The following is a 27,812-nucleotide window of genomic DNA, read 5'->3' as shown; positions in this document are numbered from 1 at the left end:
TTCTCTCCCCCATCTACCGGTGGGGAGTGAGCGAGCGACTGTGTGGGGCTGAGCTGCCGGCTAAACCACGACAGTCATTTTGGCGCCCAACGTGGGGCTCAAGGGTTGGAGATAACAACAGCTGCTGGTCACAGCACCATGTTGTCCTTTTTGCAGTTGGTGTTAAAAATCGGTGTTGGTTTGTTGAGTCTGCTGTGTTCTGCTGTGATTAGTAATGTTTTGCCTACAAGATTGGTTATACAAAAACTCGTTTTCAGCTTTATCTGGTATTTGGGGTTTTTGCTGAAACCGTTACTGTACTTCGGATACCACCTTGTTGAGGCAATTAGCAATTATACCTCCTCCTCTGAGAGATTTTATATGGAGGAAATACAGAATAGTACCTTTGCAACTTTGTTCTATGATGTCTGTGCCTTTGTTACAACAATGTTTTTGTATCTTGAACATCCTTGGGTGGTTAAGGTGCACTTATTGTTAGTTTTTGGGCATGTTGTTTTGGTTTTGACTAAGCAACTTCAGAATATCACCCAGAAATTTGCCCCGAGGCTTGATAGTTACGAGTGGCAGGGCATGTGGGATAGCATGGGCAAATACCTAGGGCAGTGGGCACCCCCAGTGTTTTGGAGTTTCACCCCCGAACAAGTGCAGAATCCTAAAAAACTAGTAGAATATTTGGAGAAAGTATGTTGTTACGCTCGGAACTCCAGAGAGACACAGATAACTGCAACATGCTGGGGTCTGGCCCATGCATACCGAGCCCTGCTCAACAGTATTCAGTGCCCCCAGGGGGAAGAGAATGTCTCTGGATTGAAATGCAAAGTGACTGGCACTGTAGACAATCCAGCCCTGACAACAGGCACTGCAGCCACTCAAACCCCCACAACAAGTACCGGAGCTAGCTCAGAAAATAAACCCGTACCAGTATCAGTTGCCCTCATACACAAGACGAAATATTGGAAGCGGACATCAACTCATTTAGAACGGGATGATGAAGAACCAGGGCCATCGCGGGGAGAGGAGGGAGAAGTAATAAATGAAATAGAGACCACCCGATCCCAGTCCTTAAGCGAGCTGCGAGATATGCGAAAAGATTATAGCCGTCGTTCAGGTGAGCACATTGCCACCTGGCTGCTCCGATGCTGGGATAATGGGGCCAGTAGCCTGGAACTAGAGGGAAAAGAAGCCAAACAATTGGGATCCCTTTCTGGGGAAGGGGGCGTTGACAAAGCAATTGGATAAAAACCACAAGCCCTCAGCCTCTGGAGGCAACTCCTGTCTGGAGTGAAGGAAAGGTATCCCTTTAAAGAAGATGTTACATATCGCCCAGGAAAATGGACAACTATGGAGAAAGGCATCCAGTATCTAAGGGAATTAGCTGCGTTTGAGGTGATTTATGGTGACCTAGACGATCAACGGTCATCCAAAGATCCAGATGAAGCCGAGTGCACACGACCCATGTGGCGGAAGTTTGTACGGAGCGCACCATCTTCGCATGCAAACTCATAGGCAGTGATGTCCTGGAAAGGTGACGAGACACCAACGGTGGCAGAGGTGATAGATAGACTCCGGGATTACGACACAAATATCTCTTCCTCGCTTGTCTCTGCTGTGGAGGAACTATCCCAAGAGGTCCAGCAACTCAAAGAAGATCTGTCCTACTCCCCACCTCGACAGAGCAGTGTCTCAGCTGTTAGGAATAAGCGTTCTTTGGCTCAAAGAAGGGGATACACACCACGGGCCACCCTATGGTTCTACCTGCGTGACCACGGAGAGGACATGATGAGGTGGGATGGCAAGCCTACTTCGACCCTACAGGCACGAGTACATGAACTGCAAGGAAGAACAGTCACTCAGGGAGGCTCTTCCAGGAAAGCTGCTGCTCCAGTTTCCAGCGAGCAAGTCCCCAGACAGAGGAGTAGAAGCGCAGATTTTATTTCTAAGTGTAATAGAGGGACTCCTGATTCACATTTACAGGAAGTGAGTTGTGACTGCCATGATCAGGACTAGAGGGGCCCTGCCTCCAGCTGGGTGGAGGAAAGGGATAACCGGGCTTACTGGACTGTGTGGATCCGATGGCCTGGCACATCCAACCCACAGGAGTATAAAGCTTTAGTGGACACCGGCGCACAGTGCACCTTAATGCCATCAAAGTATATAGGGGCAGAACCCATCAGCATTGCTGGAGTGACAGGGGGATCCCAAGAGCTAACTGTATTGGAGGCCGAAGTGAGCCTAACTGGCAATGAGTGACAGAAGCACCCCATTGTGACTGGCCCAGAGGCTCCGTGCATCCTTGGCATAGACTACCTCAGGAGAGGGTATTTCAAGGACCCAAAAGGTTACAAGTGGGCTTTTGGTGTAGCTGCCTTGGAGACAGAGGAAACTGAACAGCTGTCTACCTTGCCCGGTCTCTCAAAGGACCCTTCTGTGGTGGGGTTGCTGAAGGTCGAAGAACAACAGGTGCCAATCGCCACCACAACAGTGCACCGGCGGCAATATCGCACCAACAGAGACTCTCTGATCCCCATCCATAAACTCATTCACCAACTGAGGAGCCAAGGAGTCATCAGTAAGACCCACTCACCCTTTAACAGTCCCATATGGCCAGTCCGGAAGTCTAATGGAGAGTGGAGACTAACAGTAGACTATCGTGGCCTGAATGAAGTCACTCCACCGTTGAGTGCTGCTGTGCCAGACATGCTAGAACTTCAATACGAACTGGAGTCCAAGGCAGCCAAGTGGTATGCCACAATTGATATTGCTAATGCATTCTTCTCAATCCCTCTGGCAGCAGAGTGCAGGCCACAGTTTGCTTTCACATGGAGGGGCGTCCAGTACACCTGGAATCGACTGCCCCAGGGGTGGAAACACAGTCCTACCATTTGCCATGGACTGATTCAGACTGTACTGGAACAGGGAGAAGCTCCAGAACACCTTCAATACATTGATGACATCATTGTGTGGGGCAACACAGCGGAAGAAGTTTTTGAGAAAGGAGAGAAAATAGTCCAAATCCTTCTGAAAGCTGGTTTTGCCATAAAACAAAGTAAGGTGAAGGGACCTGCGTGAGAAATCCTGTTCTTAGGAGTCAAATGGCAAGACGGTCGTCGTCAGATTCCAATGGATGTGATCAACAAAATAGCAGCCATGTCTCCACCAACCAGCAAAAAGGAAACACAAGCTTTCTTGGGCGTTGTGGGTTTTTGGAGAATGCATATTCCAAATTAGAGTCTGATCGTAAGCCCTCTCTGTCAAGTGACCTGGAAAAAGAATGATTTCAAATGGGGCCCTGAGCAACGACAAGCCTTTGAACAGATTAAACGAGAAATAGTCCATGCAGTAGCTCTTGGGCCAGTCCGGGCAGAACGAGATGTAAAGAATGTGCTCTACACTGCAGCCGGGGAGAATGGCCCTACGTGGAGCCTCTGGCAGAAAGCACATGGGGAGACCCGGGGTCGACCCCTAGGGTTTTGGAGTCGGGGATACAGAGGGTCTGAAGCCCGCTATACTCCAACTGAAAAAGAGATATTGGCAGCATATGAAGGGGTTCGAGCTGCTTCAGAAGTGGTTGGTACTGAAGCACAGTTGCTCCTGGCACCCCGACTGCCAGTGCTGGGCTGGATGTTCAAAGGAAACATCCCCTCTACACACCATGCAACTGATGCTACGTGGAGTAAATGGGTTGCACTGATCACCCAGCGGGCTCGAGTAGGAAACCCCAGTCGCCCAGGAATCTTGGAAGTGATTATGGACTGGCCAGAAGGCAAAGATTTTGGATTATCACCAGAGGAGGAGGTGACACGTGCTGAAGAAGCCCCACTGTATAACAAACTGCCAGAAGATGAGAAGCAATATGCCCTGTTCACTGATGGGTCCTGCCGCCTTGTGGGAAAGCACCGGAGATGGAAGGCTGCTGTATGGAGTCCTACACGACAAGTAGCAGAAACTGCTGAAGGAGAAGGTGAATCGAGCCAGTTTGCAGAGGTAAAGGCCATCCAGCTGGCCTTAGACATCGCTGAATGGGAAAAGTGGCCAGTGCTGTATCTCTATGCTGACTCCTGGATGGTGGCAAATGCCCTGTGGGGCTGGCTACAGCAATGGAAGCAAAGCAACTGGCAGCGCAGAGGCAAACCCATCTGGGCTGCCACATTGTGGCAAGATATTGCTGCCCGGGTAGAGAACCTGGTTGTAAAGGTACGGCACGTGGATGCTCATGTCCCCAAGAGTTGGGCCACTGAAGAGCATCGAAACAACCAGCAGGTAGATCAGGCTGCCAAGATTGAAGTGGCTGAGGTGGATCTGGACTGGCAGCATAAGGGTGAACTATTTCTAGCTCGGTGGGCCCATGACACCTCAGGCCATCAAGGGAGAGATGCAACATACAGGTGGGCTCATGATCGAGGGGTGGACTTGACCATGGATATTATTGCACAGGTTATCCACGAATGTGACACATGCGCTGCAATCAAGCAAGCGAAGCGGGTAAAGCCTCTGTGGTATGGGGGACGATGGCTGAAATATAAATATGGGGAGGCCTGGCAAATTGACTATATCACACTCCCACAGACCCGCCAAGGCAAGCGCCATGTGCTTACAATGGTAGAAACAACGACTGGCTGGCTGGAAACATATCCTGTCCCCCACGCCACCGCCCGGAACACTATCCTGGGTCTTGAGAAACAAGTCCTGTGGCGACATGGCACCCCAGAGAGAATTGAGTCAGACAATGGGACTCATTTCCGAAATAGCCTCATAGACACCTGGGCCAAAGAGCACGGCATTGAGTGGGTGTATCACATCCCCTATCACGCACCAGCCTCTGGGAAAATTGAACGGTACAATGGACTGTTAAAAACTACACTGAGAGCAATGGGGGGTGGGACATTCAAGCACTGGGATACACATTTAGCAAAAGCCACGTGGTTAGTCAACATGAGGGGATCTGCCAACCGAGCTGGCCCTGCCCAGTCAGAAATCCTACATACTGTGGAAGGGGATAGAGTCCCTGTAGTGCACACAAAAAGTATGCTGGGCAAAACAGTCGGGGTTCTTCCTGCCTCCGGCAAAGGCAAACCCATTCGTGGGATTGCTTTTGCTCGAGGACCTGGGTGCACTTGGTGGGTGATGCGGGAGGATGGAGAAATCCGATGTGTGCCTCAAGGGGATTTGATTTTGGGTGAAAACAGTCAATGAACTGAATGGCACAATGTGAACTGCTATATAATACTGTGTGTCACCTCTGTGTTGTATCAATGATATCAGAGTACGAGCCTCCCAACCCATGGAAGATCAACTATGAAACAAGCCGTGCAGCAGTGATGGAACGATGACTGACTCGGTATGCAGCAACCCAACGCCACACACCATCTCTCCCACCCGGAAAGACTGATACAACAGATGGAGCCCAGAGTCATGGACTGGGTGAACTCAATGGACATTTTAATGGACATTTTACAGGGAAGGTCCATGAACTAAGGGAATGATGTCTGTGTATTATGTTAAAGGATGGGAAGGGGAGGGGTGGTGGTTGGTACGGTTGTATTGCATCATATGGGACCTGGGCATGGTGTAAATGGTATGGAATAAGGGGTGGAGAATGTGCTGGTTTTGGCTGAGAAGGGGTTAATTCTCCTCACTGTGGGGGTCGGCTACCTTTCCAGCTTCCCGCCCTCTGCCACGTGGCGGGGGTGGGGGCTGGGAGGGGCAGGGCCATGGTGGGGACGGCTGACCCCGACTGGCCAATGGCAGGTTCATTCCATACCATGTGACACCATGACCAATATATTGAGGGTGGGCAGCGGCAGCGCGGAGGCGGCGCGGCGTCGGGTCGGCGGGTGGTGAGCGGCTGCGGCGCATGTGGTTGGTTTCGGCGGTTCGTTCCCCCTCTCCTCTCCCTTCCCCCTCCCCCAGGGCTTTGCGCCTCTCGGTGTTCTCCTTTATATTGCATTTCTACTGTTGTTTCTTTTAATTTTAATTATTAAACTGTTCTTATCCCAACCCACGAGCGTTACCCTTCTGATTCTCTCCCCCATCTACCGGTGGGGGAGTGAGCGAGCGACTGTGTGGGGCTGAGCTGCCGCTAAACCACGACACCTGTCTTAGTTGTTTCCCACCTCATCTCTTCAGCAGTCGTCAATAACCATATTTTGCCCCCATTTTATGTACCTACTGTCCCATCTCTACGCAGTTCTACAGCACGTCAAGAAGTCCTGTGTTAAAAGTATGACACCAAGGAAAAAAAGTTATATAGGACCCAATTCCAGTTTTTACTGGTAATCACAAATGACTTACTATTTCAACATAAAAATCTTCTACAAAAAGAAGAAGTTTTCTAAGAATATATACCATCACAGCTACTGTAGGCCAGTAATTTAATTTATATTACTACGACTTTTCACTCAAGTAAAAAAAAAGTGCCTATTTTCAAAACTAGAGTCTGTAAGACAACACCATTTGTTATTAAAAATTTCCCCACATTATTTGAGATTTGTTATAACATGCTTCCCCCCCGCCCCGGCAGGAAGTACAGCTTATGGACTGCATGTCATACTACAAGCAGGCAAGTCCGAGCCTCTGCAACTGGCTACATCTTTCTTTCCAGAGGCTGAGCAGATGCTTTTAAACAACAAGAAACAGGCTTGGTCACACTGACTTCTCCTTGTGCTCACTTTCAACACATACCCACTATGCCTTCAAATACAATTCAGCCAATAAAAATATAACTTTCAAATACTATTTCCTTAATGGAACAATATTTGATAATCTGGAGAGTTTTGTATTGGCTTAATTAGATTCATTAGACATGTGCTTTGGTACGCAGAACAGGAAAACAGACTTAAATTATCTCTTCTGAGAAATAAAGCCTGACAAGCATGCAGTACTAGTAAGAAACAATTGTTAAAACTCACTGGGAAAACAAGAACACACTTCATTTCTGGAAATAAAACATTACTTGTCAACCATTATTACGGAAGAGCTCCAAGAGCTGACCATGCCAGCATATGTAGGCATTTTCTCCAGCTAACCCTCAAAATCACAGGCTGCTGCCAGCCCGTATCACAAAGAAATCACAAACTTAGAGAAACAAACAATTGAGTGCCACATACTATACTAATGAACTCACTTCTTCAGGTTTTTGGGAGGTGGGGGTGAGAGACTATACCTGTATCACAACCATTATAATTCCGATGCTTTGAGAAATATAACCTCGAAAACCACTGGAATACATGCACAGAGAGGGGGGACCAGCTGCAGAGAGGAGGAACATACGAAGGGACCCAGCTCAGCCAAAACACAAAGCCAATTCCTCTTAATGCCAGGATGCTATGCATTTCTTTCATTTATCCTTAGAAGAAAGCCTTCACTGAATTTGGGGTAAATACAGGTTGTCTGCTGCATGCAACTTTGGGGTATGTAGCTTCTTCCTCCTTATCCAAAAAGAAAGGTAACCCTGGGAACAGAACATCTTTGGGCGTAATGGCACGTGCGGGTCCTAGTGACACCAAGCTATTTGTCAACTTAGCTCAGCATGTTCTCCTGCAAATAGTAGCTTCAGACAGGAGGAATATGGGAATATTTCTGCAACCCTGTGGTTTCTGGGTCCTCCTCTCTAAGCATGTACTAACCAGACTCTCTCCCAAGGGCTGCCGAGATATACAGTCCTGTAATAAATGAGCTGTTCCCATAGATGTTCCCTGGATATTAGTCCAGTAGACTTTCCCACGTTTCTGGAGACAGTGGAGGTTTTCAAGTAGTCAGTAGGTTGTGCCTCACAAACACTGTTTATTAGAGTCCAAGAGCTCTCCCGAGAATTGGAATTAAGATAAAATTAGATGCAACAGTCTGCTTGTCTGCACTTGAAAAATGGTGATCCACCTTTTGGAAAAAAGCCCGAAGCTGAAGGCCTCTACACCCCCCGAAATTTGGAAGACAGAAATCACAAGTGACCTTAACAATACATTTAGTATTTCTACAAAGTAAAGAGATTTTAGCTAATCTTTAAGTCTTCATCTAATCCATAGGAGATCACACAGATTTCTTTTATTCAATTCCATACTATGTCCCAGTATTATTTTAGTTTGCTCCTTATTGAGCTGTAATACACAGTTAAATGTGAAATGAAACTCTTCCTTTGCTAAGAGAAAAGAGCTAGCTGTGAATCATTAAGAGGACAATAATACATGTATTGTTTAAAAGCCCGTGATTTAATTTTTTCTAGTGTGTAAGAGTTCTTCTACAACACCTATTTCTTATTCCATTCTGTAGAATGTTTTGATTCATTGCCGAGGAGGCACTAACCAGGTCAACAGACATTCAGCAGACTTGTAAATATTTTAAAGTTTGAGTTATTCTGACTTTCATCAAGCTTTCTTCTTAGACAGGAAGACTTGCAACACACAGCAACAACAACAAAATAATAATTAACTGATACTGCAGATGGGAAAAATGCGTGTGCCTGATGCAGTTTTGGGCAAAATTATATTCTGCCTGCATTTCTAATCTTACTAAGCTTGATTCCACACAGATTTGTCAAATGTGCACATGGAAGATAAAACCCTTCTCAATGGGTCACTTTCATGCTTCTTGACTGCTTCAGTGTTCTCCCCCAAGGTACCCAGACTCCGTCCCAGCAGAACCCCCCCAAACCCTTTTTTTTTTTTTTTTTTTTTTTTTGGCATACAAGCTCACCAAATGCCATGTTCTCTGCTAAAATTACTTTTTCATTTGAACATGAAGTTCAACAACAGGGGAGTAGATATACAGCTATTCTTGGCCTAGCTTACAATTGAATGTAAGAGATCTCAGCATTAGTATTTAAAAGCACCTGAAATGACCACAACATTTTTTTGTCCAGCCTGCCTCTGCCATTAGTCTGTGTGTCTGCTAGAAATGACCAGTGTGAACTCATAATTCCATAAAACACCACTTCCTAAATTTATTTGCAGGAGGTGTCATTTTTCTGTGGCATAAAGAGATGACAAAGGAAGATAAAAGGTTGATTAAAATAGGCAGACACCAGATGAACCGCAACCTGAGCCACACTCCTGTGGTCAGATCATACTTCTTGCAAATCTGCTGTGCTGAGCTCAAAAAGGTGGCTCCACCAGCCCCATCCTGAAAAACATATTTAGCTGAAGGAAAATTGAGAATGCTCGGGATTACTCTGTCTGGACCTACTTACAGACTCTGTCTAGGCTTTACACCACTTACAGAACAAGAATAAATAAAAATAAAATAAAAAACACAGAACAAGCCCACCCACTAGTAATGTTAGTCATAGCTAGATCTCCAAACAATGCTTGCATACTCGTATTACAAATAGATACTAAAAGTTTGGATTTTAAGCAACAGACAAAAAAAAGAAGCACCACTCCCTTCCTGAATAATAGTTTCCAAACTACTTAAATTATTTAAAATAGAAAGAGGAAGAGATATACATGAAAAAAGGCAATGGAAAGTGCTTCTCAGAGAGCACAGACAGGCCTTGGACAAGCTGAGGGAGATAAAACAGGGAACTGAAAAAATAAGGAAATGTTCTATTAATAGCAGATATAGTTGCAACTACAAGGGTCAAATACGATTAAAAATATAAATATATTAAAAAGATAAATATAAATTGTCCATCCTGGCCTGTACCCAACTAAATTACAGAAAAAAAAATCCCAAGTTTTGCTATCAGTTTTCTCTCCACTTGAGTAAAATTCTTTGCTGTAGTTTAGAAAGCATTTTGCCACTTGGGGTGGAGGCAAAGAAACGTCACATTTCCAGTAGTTTTTAAACCTGCAGCCATGTTACAGACAAGTTTGACAGATTCAACCTTTTTCAAAACAAATGTACATACATGTGTTCTCCCTGAATTATGCTTCAGTAGAAGGATGTTGTTTTCTTGGAGAGTGTCTAAATCTTCACAGTCTACATTATTCAGTCTAAAATGGTTTCTTCAGTCCTCCTGAAGGGGCTGAATTCAGAAATATGAACTCTTAACAGACAGAAGCCGTTTAATGCAGTATTGTTAAAGATGGAGAGGAAAATAAAAGGCAGAGAGAAATCCAGATAGGGCAGAATAAATACCAGATGGTAAATAAAAAAAAAATTGAAGGGAGGGAATAAAAGCAGGAAAAGAGAGTGAGATATAGACAAACACAGTGACAGTCCCAGAACTGGTGACATGACCTGTCGTTCCCTTAAGAAACCACGTGGTCAGTGTTTTTTCTGCTCCTCTGTTCTCTTACAATAAAATAAATGAGAACTGTGTTTATCAGGTTTCTACAATCATTCTGGGAAAATTACTTGCTGCTGCAGACTACTGCTTCATGTTTAATTTCATTTCACTTAGAAGAGTTAAAAATAGATGTTGGAGCAGCTCGTATTTTGAAGGCACATGGAAAAAAAAGATGTATCCCTACCCAGCATGCAGTAATGGTGCAGACATTAGCATAACTTATTGTAGCTCTCTGCAGGCAGTGCCCTGTCAGTGAAATCAGACAAAATGCAAACTTGCTTTATTATGAACCAAGCACAGAAAACAGAATTAACATCACAAATTAATTTTACCTTTTACTCAGTGCATCTTGATTGTTTACATCTTAAAAGTTAATTATTAACCGAGGTAATTTCCCCCTTGGTTTACATTTGGACATCAGCTTCCTTTATAGCAAAGCATAGAAGCTCCAGCAGTGAACATGAAATACATGAGTCACACCTCTCAACTGTATGATGTCTTGCCATATACTCTGATTTGGAGACCAACTCTGACTCCAGGCTCTGCTTTCCTCTCTTTCACAGCACCATTGTACATTATCTGTACTATTCTGGGCAATAACTAGAGTTACATTTTCCTACCTGGAAGAAGGGTTCCTGCACTCCTAAACTAGGTTCACATTGCAGCCACCTTGGCAATAACCCTGCCGACACATTTCACAGCAGCAAACAGATCAGCAAGGAGACAATTTTACAGACTACACTGTTTCAAGGCGAGCAAACAAGAGTGCTTTACCATCTGGTCATTCACCACGTATTTTGACAACTCATGTTACCTGTTGACAGGTTTGGCTGGCAAACGGTAAGCTTCCAGGCTCAGGATTCCAGCCGGCAGGTCTTCCTTTCGGCATGGATAAAATGGTTTTCCCCTCCTGCTGGCTCAGTGAAATATAAAACACGTTCCCCAGACCAGTAGCAGCCATGGTATTTGTTAACAGCTGACCGTTTCTGAGGAGAAGGGAGCAGCAGGTCAAATTCTTCACCACAGAATCATGACTGCTCTGTGAAGGTCCCCACTCACCACCTGGTGCTCGAGAGCAACACCTGACTGAGAGCAAAACCCAAGCTGGGGAGCTCAGAAGAAACCATCCCTCACTTTCCTATAGAGAGTTAAGTACCATTTGCTGTACCAAAGATGCTCTTAGAACTAAATTTAGTAAACATTTTTGGGAAAAATAAGGCTGAAGACATAATGAAACAGCCAAAATATCAATCTGAACGTATTCTCCAACAGAATCACATTAAATATTAATGACTACCTTAGTTACCCCAGAGGGGGTTCTCTGTTTCTATCAGGTTAGGCTCCTGACCAAGACATCTATCGGTAGAGCTGGCCAAGTAATCAGGTTTCCAGCAAGTTGGTAGGAACAGCTCCCTACCTCTGTCCCTCCCCAGGCAATGTGCACTGCATTCAAGAGCTGCACAAGCATGACAGTGGTTTGCAGAGGTTGCAGGCACACATTATGGGAATTACACATGCCAGACACCATAACAGGATTTGACTCTAGTTTTCCACTGAAGCTGAAAAGAGATTCTTCTATAAAGTCCTTTTTACTAATAGCGCTACAGCTCAGGCTGGGTCCCTCCAAAGAAGGACCCTGAACAAAGAAATCTCTGGGCAATTATACCCTTACAATCTAAATTCCCCACCCCTCCAGCAACAGTTTGGATCAGTAGTAACATTAGGGTCTGGGGTCTTCCTGTTCTTTATTTAGCCCTTTCATTGTGTCTAGGTGGGTTGTTTCTTTTCTTGTCTCTAAGGTTGCAGCTTCTGTTAACAACAGTTGCTCCCTTGTCTTCTGGCTTGAACTGGATCTGAGGCCTTCTTTTACTTGACTAAGTAAAACTTCAACACATCTGGCGAAAGTTCACAGCTTGCGGCCTATGACTTCAGCAAATGTAGCTACTAATGCTAAGCAAGTTATGCTAAACAAGTTCTATAAAAGTAGCATACCCAATCGCACAACACACATCACCAGTGAAAACTGTTTTCTGCCAAACAAAATCTGGCTTCAAATTTCACCATTACAAGCCTGAACAGCTAAAAACTTCAGCACTCAAATGCTCCAAGACAGTGCAGCCCCTGCCATCAAAAAGAATTCAATTAATTTTTTCCCACAGCTTTTCTTTGGCTTTTAGACAAATTGGGGATTATTCACATTCAATAAACTCCATACCATTTGGCCACACAAATTGGAAAAATCTCTTTAGCGCTTTCTTTTCATTATGAGACTTTTAATAGATTACCTGACATGTCATAAACTGACGTGTTATAAAATGAATCCTGTGAACAAAAGCACTCTCCCTGAGCAAGGAACTCTTGTTTAGAGTTCTTAAAGACACTCTTCTAACCTGCTTCACAACAAGCCAGAGCCAGATCCCTCTCATTTGGTCATGCAGGGGGAGACTTTCTACAATGGATGCAAAAGCACGTATACGGTACACATTGTGTACAAGTAGGCATGTCCAGTAACCGATGGGGGAAGAGTCCTGCAAAGTTGCATCACCTGCTTGTGCCTTTGGGCTCCTTAGAGTCCTCAAGAGAGGACAATCTTAGAGGCCTCAAGAGGTCCGAAACAGCATAACAACCTCGAGCCTCTGGAGGACCCATCAGTGAAGAACAGCTCAGGCAACCCATGCATCTCACCTGTAACACTGGAAGGCTAACTATGGGGCCATAACGCAAGACCTCAACCAGCCTCAGAACCACAGCTTATCATCTTCATCCTAGGCAAGGTATAAAAACTCAGTGTGTCACTCAATGATGTTAAAAGGGCATTCATTTCTGACCTCTCTTCTGATCTCTGCATACATGCATATATATTTTGTAAACATATGGTGCTCACATGTACATGAATATCTGAACATCTACTAAAGCAGCAGCACACTGCCTAAACGTGCCGTTTCTTCTGCAGAAAGCGGGAGTTACGTGTATTTTGTTCACTTCAAAAAGGTAAAAATTGAGTTTAATGAAAAATGCAAAGGAAATCACAATTAATTAAAATAAAATGGTTTTACGTGGTCAAATTTGGTACAAATAAAGGGTACTTATACAAACAGCTTGTTAGAACAGAATATAAACTACTCATGAACCAGAAATGGCAAAGGAGTACAAGAGAATGGTACATCTGATGCAACAGTCTGAAGAGAGACAACAAAGCCATGTGTAAATATCAGACAAGGAGTAAAAATGCCTGTTGATTACTTGCCTTTTACATGGATACTACTTCAGTGTCTGCATATATTTTCAGAACATGTTTCATAATCCTGCATTCACGGTTTACAGAGACTTCAAAGAAAGGAAAGGAAAAAACCACCCACCAAGCTGAGGTAGGACTCTTTTGGCAGGGATTCCAAAACATCTCAACCAGGAAAAAAAATCTAACCTTATTTGGAAAAAAACATATTTTTTGGAAAAAACTATATTTGTATTGCCACTTTCTACAGTAAGGAGGGAAAGAAAGAGATTAAAAAACATGCTTTCAGAAGTATATTAACATATGCAAAATGAGATATTACCAAAAAATTTATTCATTAGAAAAACATTAATTTTAAGTCTAAAACTTGTTTGGACAAATTGGCTATTATTTCATATTTGCTCTGCACAATATATTTTATGTCTTCTTTTGGTGAGGTTCTGTTGTAATCTATTTTTACTTATGTGGAATCACACACAAACCAGCATTGTTAAGAGGTAAATATAGAAGATGCCAAAGAATTAGAGGGATAAAAAACATATTCCAAGGTCACTGCCAGCTTTAAAAGTGAAACACGGAGTCCTCAAGGAAAGCAGATAAACAGATACCAAACGCCATGGGGAGTTGAGAAGGAGGAGGGAGTCACAGGCTTGTTACACAACCATAAAACTACCAACTTTACAAGAGATCAAGTACTCTGAATTAGATCGTGGACTATCAGCTATAAACAGGTGCTCATGCACTGTAAACAAAGAGAAAAGTAAATGCACTTGCTTTGTTCAAGCACTCCAATTTTAAATCACTCGGTCACTAAAAGCAGCATAGGGTAATTTGTTTTCCCTGTATGATTTGTAAGATTCAGTTTCCTTGTATAAGACTGCTATATACAACGGAACACAGTTATGAAAAACCTACAGTGTATAAGCTTCAGGTGTTCAGAACACATAACAAAAATGCCCCAAAGTAAGAAGCCAACAATGAACTCCAAAGTAAGAAGCCAACAATGAACTCCAAAGTAAGAAGCCAACAATGAACTCCAAAGTAAGAAGCCAACAATGAACTCCAAAGTAAGAAGCCAACAATGAACTCCAAAGTAAGAAGCCAACAATGAACTCCAAAGTAAGAAGCCAACAATGAACTCCAAAGTAAGAAGCCAACAATGAACTCCAAAGTAAGAAGCCAACAATGAACTCCAAAGTAAGAAGCCAACAATGAACTCCAAAGTAAGAAGCCAACAATGAACTCCAAAGTAAGAAGCCAACAATGAACTCCAAAGTAAGAAGCCAACAATGAACTCCAAAGTAAGAAGCCAACAATGAACTCCAAAGTAAGAAGCCAACAATGAACTCCTAATTCTTCACAATGGAGGCCATCCATGTTCCAGTCAGTTCTGACTTACTCCATATATTAAATATTTTTTAAGTTATTGTGTAAAAGCATATACTTATAGTGATAAACACAAAATTTTAAAAAGGGGATATTTTAGGCTCTGCCTTCAAAGAAAGTTACTCACTTCATCTTGTTCTAAAGCCAATGATCCTCTAGGGATTAATTTTGAGCCCTCAGAGTAAGTGGCAGCCAACCCTTCCTGCCCAGGGAGGCTCACAGGGAACAAGATCAGGCATTCAGGCTGGAGCTCAAGTTGCCAGAGGTTCTTACCTGACAACTTCTGCCCCATTGGGCTCAATGACTAAATCATCAATGAACAAAAGACTTGAGGTAATAATTGTAGTGCCTGTTATTTTGTGCCACTAATGCTTTTTTTTAGTCACATGAACTACTGCAAAAATCAACGTCATCCAAATATGTTTAAGTGTTCAAGACTCCATCATACTTAGTCACCAGACTGGAAGAAATCCAGAGAGTACAAGCTGCAAAATGGAATAATTCTAGCCCCACAGCATTTTCACCACTCTAAGCTTTTGGTATTGTCAGCCTTTTTTTAATAAAAAGTTATTGGATATACTGCATCCAGTGCTACAAAATAGTACAGCAGGAAAACTAATGTATGTCATACCAAGACTGTAGATGCTTAATGTGACCAGGAATGGAAAATTTCAGATATTCACCTTGTTAAAAGGTTGACTTGTGTCATCCAAATTTCCTTTTTATACACTACCTGTGAACTTCAGTGTCACAGCTCTGCATCTTTGATAGGGTGTTGGTTATTCAATGCATTAACAGCTCTTTCTGTTGCTCTCTTCTTATTCTGAGCTTTCCATTAAATAAGGATATATACATTTAGCAGACAAGATTACACTCACCCTGATGTAGAGGATCCACTGACTACGTTTTTCTTCCTAATAAGATTCGTCTTTACTTGTAATGATAAAAAAAAAACCCAACCATATATTTGAAAAAAGAAAAAAGTCTATTACCTGCTCAGCTGTGCAGCAGCCTCATGTGAGACTGGCAAGGTTTGAATAAGACTTTTTACTCCATTGCCAACATCAGTACTCTCTTGGAGCAAGCAAGCACTCATCTTCCTTCACACCAGTTGTAACAGACACAATTTTGAAAGTATCATATAATAAAGAATATATATACATACACACACACACACGCAGCCTCTCCTTTCCTTTTAGTCCTTCTTCACGCACCAAACTGAGTAAGACACAACCAAGTTCTCCCCTTTTCACAGGCCACATTTAAAGAGGGATGACAATCATACTAGTCTAGAAAATCACCAGTGCGGAGATGATGGCAGTGAACTTCATTACCCTTTTCAGCATTTTCCCTCACACTTTGGGGAATAGCAAATGGAGCATTAGTGTTACTGAAATAAAGGCATGAAACTGCATGTGAAGCCTAGGGGAGTCTTTTTCCCTTTTCAAACATACTCCATACAGCATGTGTTTGATGAATACTAATTAAATATAGTAGAAGCATTTAATTTGTAGTAATGAACTTCAAAGGCAAAATCCAACTCCCTAGTCTTCAGAGTAGACTCTTGTTAAGGTCAAGAGAAACACTGAAGGATCAGACTGGACTAATGAATTTCAGCATAATCAAAATACTTGCCTTTCTGTGCATGCATGTGTGTGTGCACACCCACACATATATATACACAACATATGCTAATCACATACACACACTATATATATATATAACTTACTCTAATCAAATCTGGGTGAGGTTGTTTTTTTGAGAAATAAGGAGTGCATAACAAATAACAAAACTGACTGGTGTCATTAATGATGAAAATACTATTTACTGGCAGAAGTTCTAAAATTCAACTGAACCATGCATTTGGATGGGAAAAGGGAAATCAATGGGATTTGAAGCATTGCAACCACTAGGGAATCCAACTTTCTCAGTAACATGCTGTTCTTAAAGTCCATTAACACATAATTAGCAGATTTTCAGTAGGTCATCATAAAACTAAGACATAACACAGAGCCATTATAAATGTGAAGAGCCAGCACTGAGCTGCCTGACAGATAGGGCAGCCCCCACCTCCACAACTGAGCAGCTAGATCATAGAATCATAGAATAATTTAGGTTGGAAGGAACATTTAGATGTCATTTAGTCCAACCCCTCTGCAGAGAGCAGGGACATCCTCAACTAGATCAGATTGCTGAGAGCCCCATCCAACCTGACCTTGATTGAATGTTTCTAGTGATGGAGCCTCTACAATCTCCCTGGGCAACCTGCCCCAGTGTTTCACCACCCTCATGGTAAAAAATATTTTCCTTATATCCAGTCTAAATCTACCCTCCTTTAGTTTAAAACCATTACCCCGTGTCCTGTCACAACAGGCCTTGCTAAAGAGATTGCCCCCATCTTTCCTATAGTGCCCATTTAAGCACTGGGAGGCTGCAAAAAGGTCTCCCCGCAGCCTTCTCTCCTCCAGGCTGAACAACCCCAACTCTCTCAGCCTGTCCTCATAGGAGGGGTGCTCCAGCCCTCGGATCATCTTTGTGGCCCTCCTCTGGATCCGCTCCAACAGGTCCATATCCTTCCTGCGCTGAGGGCTCCAGAGCTGGACACAGTATTCCAGGTGGGGTCTCACCAGAGCGGAGCAGGGGGCAGAATCGCCTCCCTCAGCCTGCTGGCCAGGCTTCTTTTGATGCAGCCCAGGAGACAGTTGGCCTTCTGGGCTGCAAGTGCACATTTTTGGCTCATGGCCAGCTTTTTGTCCACCAGCACCCCCAAATCCTTTTCTGCTGGGCTGCTCTCAATCCCTTCATTCCCCAGCCTGTATTGATATCGGGGGTTGCCCAGAGCCAGGTGCAGGACCTTGCACTTGGCCTTGTTAAACCTCATGACGTTCTCACAGGCGCACCTCTCCAGCTTGTCTAGGTCTCTCTGGATGACATCCTGTCCTTCTGGTGTGTCAACTGCACTGCTCAGCCTGGTGTCATCTGCAAACTTGCTGAGGGTGCACTTGATCCCACTGTCTGTCATTGATGAAGATATTAAATAATACTGGTCCCAGTATGGACCCTTGAGGGACACCACTCATCACTGATCTCCATCTGGACATCGAGCCACTGACTACTACCCTCTGGATGTGACCATCCAACCAATTCCTTATCCACCAAACAGTCCACCCACCAAATCCATATCTCGCCAGTTTAGAGAGGAGGATGCTGGGGGGGACCATGTCAAAGACCTTACAGAAGTCCAGATAGATGACATCCATAGCTCTTCCCTTGTCCACTGATGTAGTCACTCCATCATAGAAGGCCACTAGGCTGGTCAGGCAGAACTTGCCCTTGGTGAAGCCATGCTGTCTGCCTCAAATCACCTCCCTGTCCTCCATGTGCCTTAGCGTAGCTTCTACAAGGATCTGTTCCATGATCTTCCCAGGCACAGAGGTGAGTCTGACAGGACGGTAGTTCCCCAGGTCCTCCTTTCTACCCTTTCTAAAGATGGGCACAATGTTTCCCTTCTTCCAGTCCCCAGGGACCTCACCTGACTGCCATGACTTCTCAAATATTGTGGAGAGTGGGTTGGCAACTACGTCAGCCAATTCCCTCAGGACTCTGGGATGCATTTCATCAGGTCCCACAGGCTTGTGTATATCTAAGTTTCTCAGCTGGTCACGAACCTGATCTTCCCTTACAGTGGGAAGGGCTTTACCCCCCTGGTCTCCATCCTGCAGTCCATCAACTCAGGAGGGGTGAGGAGAGAGGTTACCAGTGAAGACTGAGGCAAAAAAGTTGAGTACCTCAGCGTTCTCCTCATCTGTTGATACTAGGCCACCATTCCTGTTCATCAGGGGGTGTGCTTTCTTTGACTTTACTTTTCTGGTTGATGTACCTGTAGAAGCCTTTCTTGTTATTCTTTGCCTCCCTTGTCAAATTCAGCTCCAGCTGCCCCTTGGTCCTCCTGACCCCATTCCTACACAACTGGGCAACGTCTCTGTACTCTTCCCAGGATACCTGACCCTGATTCCACTGCCTGTGCAGCTCCCTCTTGCTCTTTAGTTTGACCAACAAGTCTCAACTCAGCCACGCTGGTCTCTTCCCTCGTTGCCTGATTTCTTACACCTGGGAACTGACAGCTCTTGCACCGTATGGAATGCATCCTTAAAGATCTGCCAGGTCTCTTCTGTTCCCTTGTCCCTGAGGACCATTTCCCAGGGGTCCTGCTGACTAACTCCTTAGAAAGCTGGAACTCTGCTTCCCTAAAAGTTAGGGTACTGACTGTACTACTTGCTTTTCCTGTATCCCTCAGGATATCAGGATATCCCGTATCCCTCAGTATCCACCAATGCATGATCACTGCAGCCCAGGCTGCCTCCAATCTTGACATCACCAATGAGCTCTACTTGCAGAGATATAATCAACACTGTAACTGAGGAAAAACAGAGAGAGAGACACAGACAGACTGACTGACTTGCTCCTCGTTTGCTAATACAGAGTTTACCACACCTATTATACATCAACGACGCAGGTCTGCCTACTTCTTTTAATTTACCACTTTTCCATAGATAAGAACATAAAAAATAATATGACACAAAAGGTCAAGTAAACCATTAAACATAAGGTAAGCCATTTTGACTGAAGTGGCACAGTTATAGTATATTGGCGTTTTACAATCTCAAATTAAATGAGTCTTGGATTGGCCTCGTTAGATAACCTTTCACCTCTGTCTCACACAAGTTATAGAAAATACTACTAATTAAATGAATGACATGATAATGGATGAAGCCCTCCTGTTTATGCCTGCCTTCAGGATTTGCACTTGTAGTTGCACAACAATAGGAAGACCATGAGGTTTGTAATGTGGAGGTGTGGATTCCTTGCTCACACCCTGTTGTTTAAATGACAGCCCAGTTTGTAAAGGTGTACAGACAGTGCAGAACACCATCACCTCCACGTCCCACAGCTACCAGCAATAATACCACCTTCTACACATCTCTTCAGTAATTACAATAGCAATGAAAACAGTATTTCAATACGGAAGGCTTTAACAACACAACTGGAGAAATCACAAAAAATGTATTTAAAAAATCCAGAACAATGTAGGCACATTGTCCTTTCTTGCTGACACACACAAGCAACTGTCTAGAGCAACAAGCTGCTCTAGACAGTGAAGCACTGATCTTACTGCTCCTGTCAATGTTCTTCAACCATGTAACCTCCAGTCAACCTTCTTCTCCAGGTCATTCTTTTGAAGATTTCCCCCCCTCCATTTCATGTTATTCCTACAACTGGCAGCTGTACCAGTCCTATTTGAACTGACCACACGTACACATACCTAAAAATCTAAAATAACTCCTAGTGGAAGCACTAATAATAATGCTTTGGGGCAGTATCCATGAACATCATTATCACTGCAATACAGCAGGTGCTAGTTCAAGTAAGCATTCAATATTCTACCCTCCTAAGATGATGCTGAAATAGGGCAAAAAAAAAAAAAAAAAGCAGTAACTGTAGGTTTGTATACTGAGAAGAGAAAATGCATGCTGCAACATCAGACACTGCAGAGGTGGCAATCGAGCTGTGTTCGACTAGCAAGCTATGTAATGGCGGTGTTTCATTAAATTAAAAAAAAACTAGGGTTAATGTTTGCCTGGAACAACTAAGATAACAGTAATTTTGTTATGTATGTCCAGTTATAACACTGTAGACATTCCCTCCCAAAATTCTGTCCAAAGTTACTGTTAGTGTATTTTCACCTAGCCCAATAACAAATAAAATTATATATAATAAGCACAGTCATTCACTGGACTGAAATATATAACACACACTATGTAGGACACATACTTGGGTAGAAAGCACCTTATACGGACACAGTACTTGTTGATACTGCTTTACAAGCAATTTGTTTCCTTTCATCTGAATCGAGAAGAATGAGGATGCTTACTGAGTTAGCTTTTTAGTTAGTAGATGCAGGCACAGTTGCAAATCTAAATGGGAGAAAGCAAGCAGTCTCTCATATTAACTCTTCCCAAATGATTTTATCTCAGTCTTCAGACTGAGGCTGTTCTCAGCCTTGCAAAAGCCTGGACAATTGCAAAGTGCTCAAGAGTTCATGACTCAGCCTTGACTTGAGGAATTACAAGGTATCTGGGGAGAGGGAAGAATGACAACTCTCTTCCCTTATTAGAGAATGTAAGGAGATGTTTATTTCCCACCAGTGGCTGTCAGCAGAAATCCTGCTGAAGAAGATGCAAAGGCATCTATCTGCCACAACTGAGTGAACTGTACGACATTTTCTGCTCTGACTTTTCCTCTAAGGGCAGACCCTTTTCTGAAGGTCAAGTTGCTTCCTTCTCAAGTGGAGGCAGAAATGCTTTGGGACGCCCTCTCTAGGTAACAACAGCAAGTTCATAGGGAAAGGATTGCAGTCGCTAGCAGGAGAGTGACAGTCTTTAGGGGCAACACATGATAATGGCACTAAGTGGTCTCCAAAGCATCTGCAATTTGCTGGTGCTCCTCCAGAGCATTTTACAAACCGAGCAGTTTTATGCACTAGTGGCACTGTGTTTTTCCCCCCATAAGCCTTTAGATCAGATTTTGATCAAAAGGTTTCTTATTCAACAGACATCCTCCAAAGGCACGAAAAAAAGTTATCACTACAAATAGCTGGGCATTTCACAATATAGAAATAGCTTCAAGGTGGGACTTACATACACCATGCATGCTGGTGGCACAGCAGAGCCAAGTAATGACAGTACTATCAGCCTCTCGGCTGAATGACAGCAAAATGAAACATGACAGTCATTAGAACATCTGGTAGAAATATCAGCATGATTTCTAGTGAAAACAACTGATGGAAGAGGGCTAGTGAATGTTACAAAGCGTATAGATAGAGTCTGGGTGCATCTTACATATTGGATATCAAGCTCTTCGTTCTCACATGTTACTTATGTAAAGTCTGATTAATATTTTACTAATGACATACCACTATATTTATTACAGATGGTGACACCCTCAGTATTTGTGAAAATTAATACTTATAAACCAAATGTAATAAAATATTTAGGCTCCTCACGCTGAAATTCTTATTGTCATTTAGCCAACGTACAGTTTGTTCTGGAGCACAAGAGCGAACAAGGACTCTTCTGACACATCAGCGAATGATCACATTCAATAAACCCAATAGCCTACTGCCACCAAAAGGAAAAGAATGGAATTACTCCAGATGAAAAGTAACTTTTATTACCAGTGGAACTAATACAGTAAATTAAACTTATGTAAGGAGGAGACAAATATAGTATTTTAATCAGGATGAAGTCTTTGAAAACAAACAAAAACTGGGAGTGAGATTTTGCAAAAGCTGATCACCCCAGTTTCTCAATGTTCCGAAACGTTATGGGGTAGGAAGCTGGGAAGTATGAAGGCAGAGGGTAAAAAAACAGTTGATAGAAAAGCACTGAAAGGGTAGAGCTCTCCAAGGCCAGCCTTCCTAGGGCTTTGTTCTACCTTCCAGGATATTCCACACAAGAAAAGAAATGAGATTTTTTTTTTAAAAAAAAAAAAAAAGGTATGCTTCACTAGAGGTAAGTGTCATAATGTAGGATGATTAAATAAATTTGGCATTTTAGGAAGAGGTCAGGTGATTCATGCACATTCAGCAGATCTATCGGCAGGACTGTAAGAAGTAGATAATTACAATATCTTTTATAAATATATCTTTTATAAATAAAAAACCAGGACTACTCTATACACAAACCATGGGAAAAGAAACATTTAAATGCTTATTGCTGCAGTAAATATGATACACTTTTGTGGCCCTTATTCATATTCATACTTTTCACAGGTGCCATGCTTTGCACAGGTGGAATGGAGGAGGGTATAGGAAAGTCTTTCACCTTATTTATACTCAGCTCTAATACAAGCAAGTGGTTGATTCACAGTACAGATCTGATTACTACTTAGATGACAAAGTACTACAGCAGGTCATGAGGGCAATGAATCTCTGCTTCTAACCATCAAGAAGACGGGTGTCAGAAAAAAAAACATCGTAAAGAGACAGGAATGAGGCATTGTTCATCCCATCCGATTTAGGTGCTTACATTCCCTATAAAGTCAAGAGAAGACAGTATAAGGCATCTAATCTTTTCCACATTGACCATACAAAGGACCCAGGCTTCTAAATGAGGTATTTGAAAATAAACACTATGGCCACCTCCCGAAAGAATGTATTTGGTGTGATTAAGTATTATCATCAATGGAGACATAAAAGTAACCTGTCGTCTTCTGAACTTCAGATGCAGCTCACTGCACACATGGGAAATGGCTGCATAAACAGGTGCTCTGATTTTCTGTTGCTATTCTGCTATTCACTCCCCTTTCTCCACTACCCAGAGGAAGGAAAAAATAAAACCACAAAAAGATAACACAAACATTGCTGTTAACCATGCAGATTTTTCACAATAAATTAAATATCAAGACTGGAATAAATTTACTTAGAAATTCATGTGACAATTGACAAAGAAGTGACAACACAGATCTTTAAGTGGAGCTTGCTCCTTCAGATGCTGGGGAGACACAAGCATCCAAGATGTAATCCAAAGACTAAGATGTTGTAAGCACACAGGAACACTTCTGAAGTTTGCTGTTATCAGCAAATATAACACCCAAAAAACCCTCATTAAATTTTCAGAGATACTAAAAGTACTCCAGGCAACTCTCTGAAGTATGCCTGTATGTGTTTTACAGTTCTCAGCTGCTTGAAGATTTAGTTAAACAACTTCTAAGGCCAACACAACTTTCTCCTCACCCTTCCCCTGCCACATCATTCAAAAATTAAAAAGCTCACACCATATCTCTGTGTGATGGCTTCAGTCCAGGCAGTTTATGCAAGAGGCAGAGATTTGTAGGCTCGCTGTGAGAACTGAAAAGGAGGTATCACAAATAATAGCTAGAACAATGGAATTTTCCACCAGGTAGAAAGAGGGAGAGGAAAATAAGTTTAAGCCTCCTTACTTCCAAAGCACAACTCTAATAACAACCTTTTCCCCCATACTGGGAGGTGTGAAAGAGAGAGGGCCCTCAAAATGACCAGAAAGCCAAGGAAGTTTTTAGGATGCTCTAGAACAGAGATCCTGAAAATGTCCACACGACTTAGGTGTCACTTCATGCCACCCACTAGAAATAAGCATCCTAAAATCCATGCACACTCAACATGAAGCTGTGCTTGTACAAAGTAGTTTGTGTATTCCTTAGCTCAAAACTTCAACTTTAAGGTGTGTTGAACTGCATAAGCTTTGGTTATTTCCCAGGAATTTCATCCGTAAGGAGATGAGAAGAGTGGTGGCCATGAAGACCCTGAGACACACACAATAACAGTGAGATGCTAATTTACGCTGAAAGCCGTGACCTTGAAGGCCACAGTTGTTACCAGTTTTGGTTCTTAAAGTATGCATCACATGGGGAACGTGATATCCTCTCCCCGACACTCTGCCATCCTCCTAAGCTGTATACCTATGTTACAATAATTAAAATTATTGGATATTTAACTATCTGGTTTTTTCTGGGCCTGAACATTATGTCCAGAATACGACATCTCAACAGTGCTTGAGTAAGAGTTGTATCTGAGAGGTAAAGAAAACAAACAGCCACAGACAAAAAAAAAAAAAAAGAGAGACAGAGATTCTTAAGTCCTGCAAGAATCTATAATCTATGATTCAGCTTTCATTCCAGGCTTTTCAGAGCATCATACGAATCTGATCATTAAAGACACAATGGACCCTTCATAAAAGCAGAAAATGAGTGCCAGCATCCTCATCAAATTCCAAATCTGTCCACTACTTTTGCCTACCTAAGTTTCTCTGGCTACTTCCTCTAGACATGGCACTGTCTTTTCTTCTGGCCTCAAACACATCATATTGTCTGAGCAGCTGTCACATTTCAGTGATGACTAAAGAACTACCCATTTCTGCAAACAGAAAAAGCAAAGCCTATATAGAGTTTGGAGAGTATTCATATATCTATGTTCTCATTTATCTAAAGTTACTGCAGTCCAGTACTGCATTGAAATAAGTAGCAAAATACTACAGGTGTTTGCCAGGTACCTGTTAAACTTATCTCTCAGAGGTAAGTCTGAAGCACCCCAGAAAAAAAAGCAATAGGAAAAAAGGTGAGACAAAAAAAGAAGAAAGGGATATAACCATCAGGTCTGAAAAATTACTATCAGAACAGGGGAGAATGGGTACCACCGTAAAATTTGGCTTAGGCAGATTTAGAGAAGAAACTAATGTTAAAAATAAAACTGAAAAGCAAATCAAGACTTGAACAGGAATCTACAACAAAGTGTTGAAATATCAGCCAGAACACACAGGGTGGGGCGGGGGGTGGTGGTGTGGAGTACGTTGGGAGTATTAGGTTCTTTTTCCTCAAAGAATATGATACAGCAGAAAGCCATCTTTTGGGTTTGTTCGGGTTTTGTTTTGGTCCCCCCCCCTCCAGTGATACTCTCAGGTAGAACTCAAAACATCCTGGCTTTTAGCCATGGATTCAGACACTGATCCTCACTGGGCTTTGCTTCCTGAGCTCTGGTAATGCAGGTCACCATCACCTCACAAGAGCAGAGAACAGCAGCGTGTCCAATTCTGAGACTCTAGTTCACTGCTCAGTATATCAACAACCATTGATTTCAGTTTACTTCGGTATGCCAGCAAAACAGCTTGCAACTGATGAAAGGGTGGGTACGTCTTGCTTCCCACTCCCCTTTGCCCCTGGCTATATAGTCCCAACTACCTCCTTTAATCATCTCTGATGGCCATCACATCTTTTCATGAGACAATTTAAACTCAGGAACACCGCAATGATTCACTCTTTCCTTCCTCCCTTTGAGGTATTCAATAATCGGACAGAAAACTGCTATCTCACAGAGTAATCCAGAAAGCACCGTAGTTATCAGAAGGTAATAAGTGGTAGTGGATGGTTCAAAAGGAACAAGACCCTCCCCTGGCTCTGCACCTTGCAGAACACACAGCGAACCAAACTGCTCTGCCACCAAGGCAGTTGCCTTCAGGCATGAGCAACTACAAACATCAAACCGAATTGGAATACATGGATCCACAAAGAGGGAGGCCGCTGCCAAAAGCGCCACGAGCATGCATAATTATGAGAGACTAAGCTGTGTTCTCTGCTGAATCTGGTGACGCTGCACTTAATGCTTTGGTCATTTAAAGCAGCAGTTAGCAGTTCATCTGCTGGGCTAACGTGCATGTTGGCAGCAACATGCTGACTCCTGATACAGAAGGAGCGATATAGAGAGGAAAAAAATATTACATTTTACAGTCATTTTTCTTTTAAAAAAGCACATACACACTTACTTTTGACCTTGTAACAAATAAGAATACAGACAAAAGCAGACAAAGCCAATTCCTTTTCAAATTTCTCATACTTTTTTTCATCATACAGACTAACACAAGGCAACCCCAAGGATTCTTTAGAGGACAATATTTTAGAAGATGTTGTTTTGAAAAAACAGATTCATTATCTTCAGTAATACAAACAGCATGCAATAAAAATAATGTAGTGACAGGGAAAGCATAGCAAGCAAACATGTTACAGCTTTACTCGTATGTGAAAAACGACACTTCAGAAAGGGAAAAAGACAACAGGAAAATCTCACTGCTATATACGGGGGTTGGGGCATGAAAAAGTACTCAGCCAAAACTATGCTACTGCATTTAGTTAAATTTTTTCCTCACATCAGCGTACCAAAACACTACCAGGTGTACAAGCGCTGCCACGCAGCGGCGGATCTAACCGTCAGGTGCCAGCGCCCACCCGAGCGCTTCGCACCTGGAGGCTCCTTGGGCCACCCCGAACTGCTGAGAACTACGCGGCGCGGAAAACCCGCTCCCGAGAAAGGTCTCCTCTTTCACGCGTATCTATTTGCTGTTTGAAGTAGCATCCCTCTCACTTCGCGATGCCTTTCCCAAAACAGTTTTCCTGTCAGAAGTCTGTATTTTGAACGGCGGCTCTTCTCGACAGATCTCAGGCGGCGGTACTTGTTCCCACGAGCATAAAACTCCCCGCACCGCACCAGCCCGGCGGGCTCCCGCCCCCGCGGAGAGAGGGCCCCACCTCCGTCCGGGCCGCTGCTCCCCCCGGACTGGCCCCCCCTTCCCGGGCCACGGCCCCCGGGCCCGCCCCGACCGGTACCTGGAGGAGACCGCCCATCTTAGCGCGCAGGGCGCGGAACTCCTCCGGCGCCGCCTCGGGGTAGAGCTGCCCGCGCAGCAGCTCCTCCGTGATGCCCGCGCTGCCGCAGAAGGCGGCCTGCGCGATGCCGCTGAGGAGCGCGCCCAGCGGCCTGGAGCCCTCGGGCGGCGGCGGCTGCTCGGGCGCTGCCATCGCGGAGAGGGCGGAGCCACCGCTGACCCCGCCCCGCCCGGGGCCGCGTGTACGGCGGCCCCGCGAGGACAGACCGCGCCGCCCGCGCGCCCGGCCCCGCTGGCCACGACAGGCGCCCACGCACCCCCCGAGTTTTCTCACTAGGGGGGAAGATGGATCGTGCCCTTCCTAAGCAAATCATAACGATCAAGTATCGAACGCGTACGTGAAAAAGCGGCGGCTCTACCAGCCTGACGTATTTTATTTAGGCACGTGCCAGCCTGCAATCGTACATTTAATCCATTATCAGGACGGGTAGAGACTCTCACAGAGCCGCCCGTGACTGGCACTCGTCCATTCCCTGACGACTTCATGCAATGGTTCAAAAGTATCTGTAATTAAAAAAAAAAGGAGAAAAAAGGGAAAACAGCAAACACACAAAATAACCAGCCACACTCAATCCCATTAACCAGAACCAAACAGGTGTGGCCCAACCGGGTACAATAAATCTCTGCTTTCTAAACTGCTTCTTCAAGAAAAAGTACTCCATTTTACTAAACACTCGGATATTTTATATTTTAAGGGAGCACCCACAAGCTTTGCTCT

At 43.7% G+C, this 27,812-nt stretch overlaps 1 protein-coding gene across 2 annotated transcripts in view; it reads right to left on the bottom strand.

Moving 5' to 3' along the window:
* Nucleotides 1–27,261, bottom strand: part of COMMD1 (copper metabolism domain containing 1) — a 95,467-nt gene extending 68,206 nt beyond the window's left edge. The window contains exon 1 of one of the 2 annotated variants that reach the window (XM_075088335.1): nucleotides 27,036–27,261. In XM_075088335.1, the coding sequence (XP_074944436.1) occupies nucleotides 27,036–27,227 (192 nt within the window). In that variant the 5' untranslated portion in view covers nucleotides 27,228–27,261. Of the gene's footprint in view, nucleotides 1–26,672; nucleotides 26,698–27,035 lie in introns of those variants that run through there. The other variant, XM_075088336.1, reaches the window with a different exon arrangement.
* Between the last annotated feature and the right edge of the window lie 551 nt (nucleotides 27,262–27,812).

This window comes from Phalacrocorax aristotelis, chromosome 3 (genome assembly GCF_949628215.1).
Source record: "Phalacrocorax aristotelis chromosome 3, bGulAri2.1, whole genome shotgun sequence".
Classification (NCBI taxonomy): Eukaryota; Metazoa; Chordata; class Aves; order Suliformes; family Phalacrocoracidae; genus Phalacrocorax; species Phalacrocorax aristotelis.
Note: the sequence above shows the minus strand (reverse complement) of the source record. Positions and strands in the feature narration are given on the sequence as shown.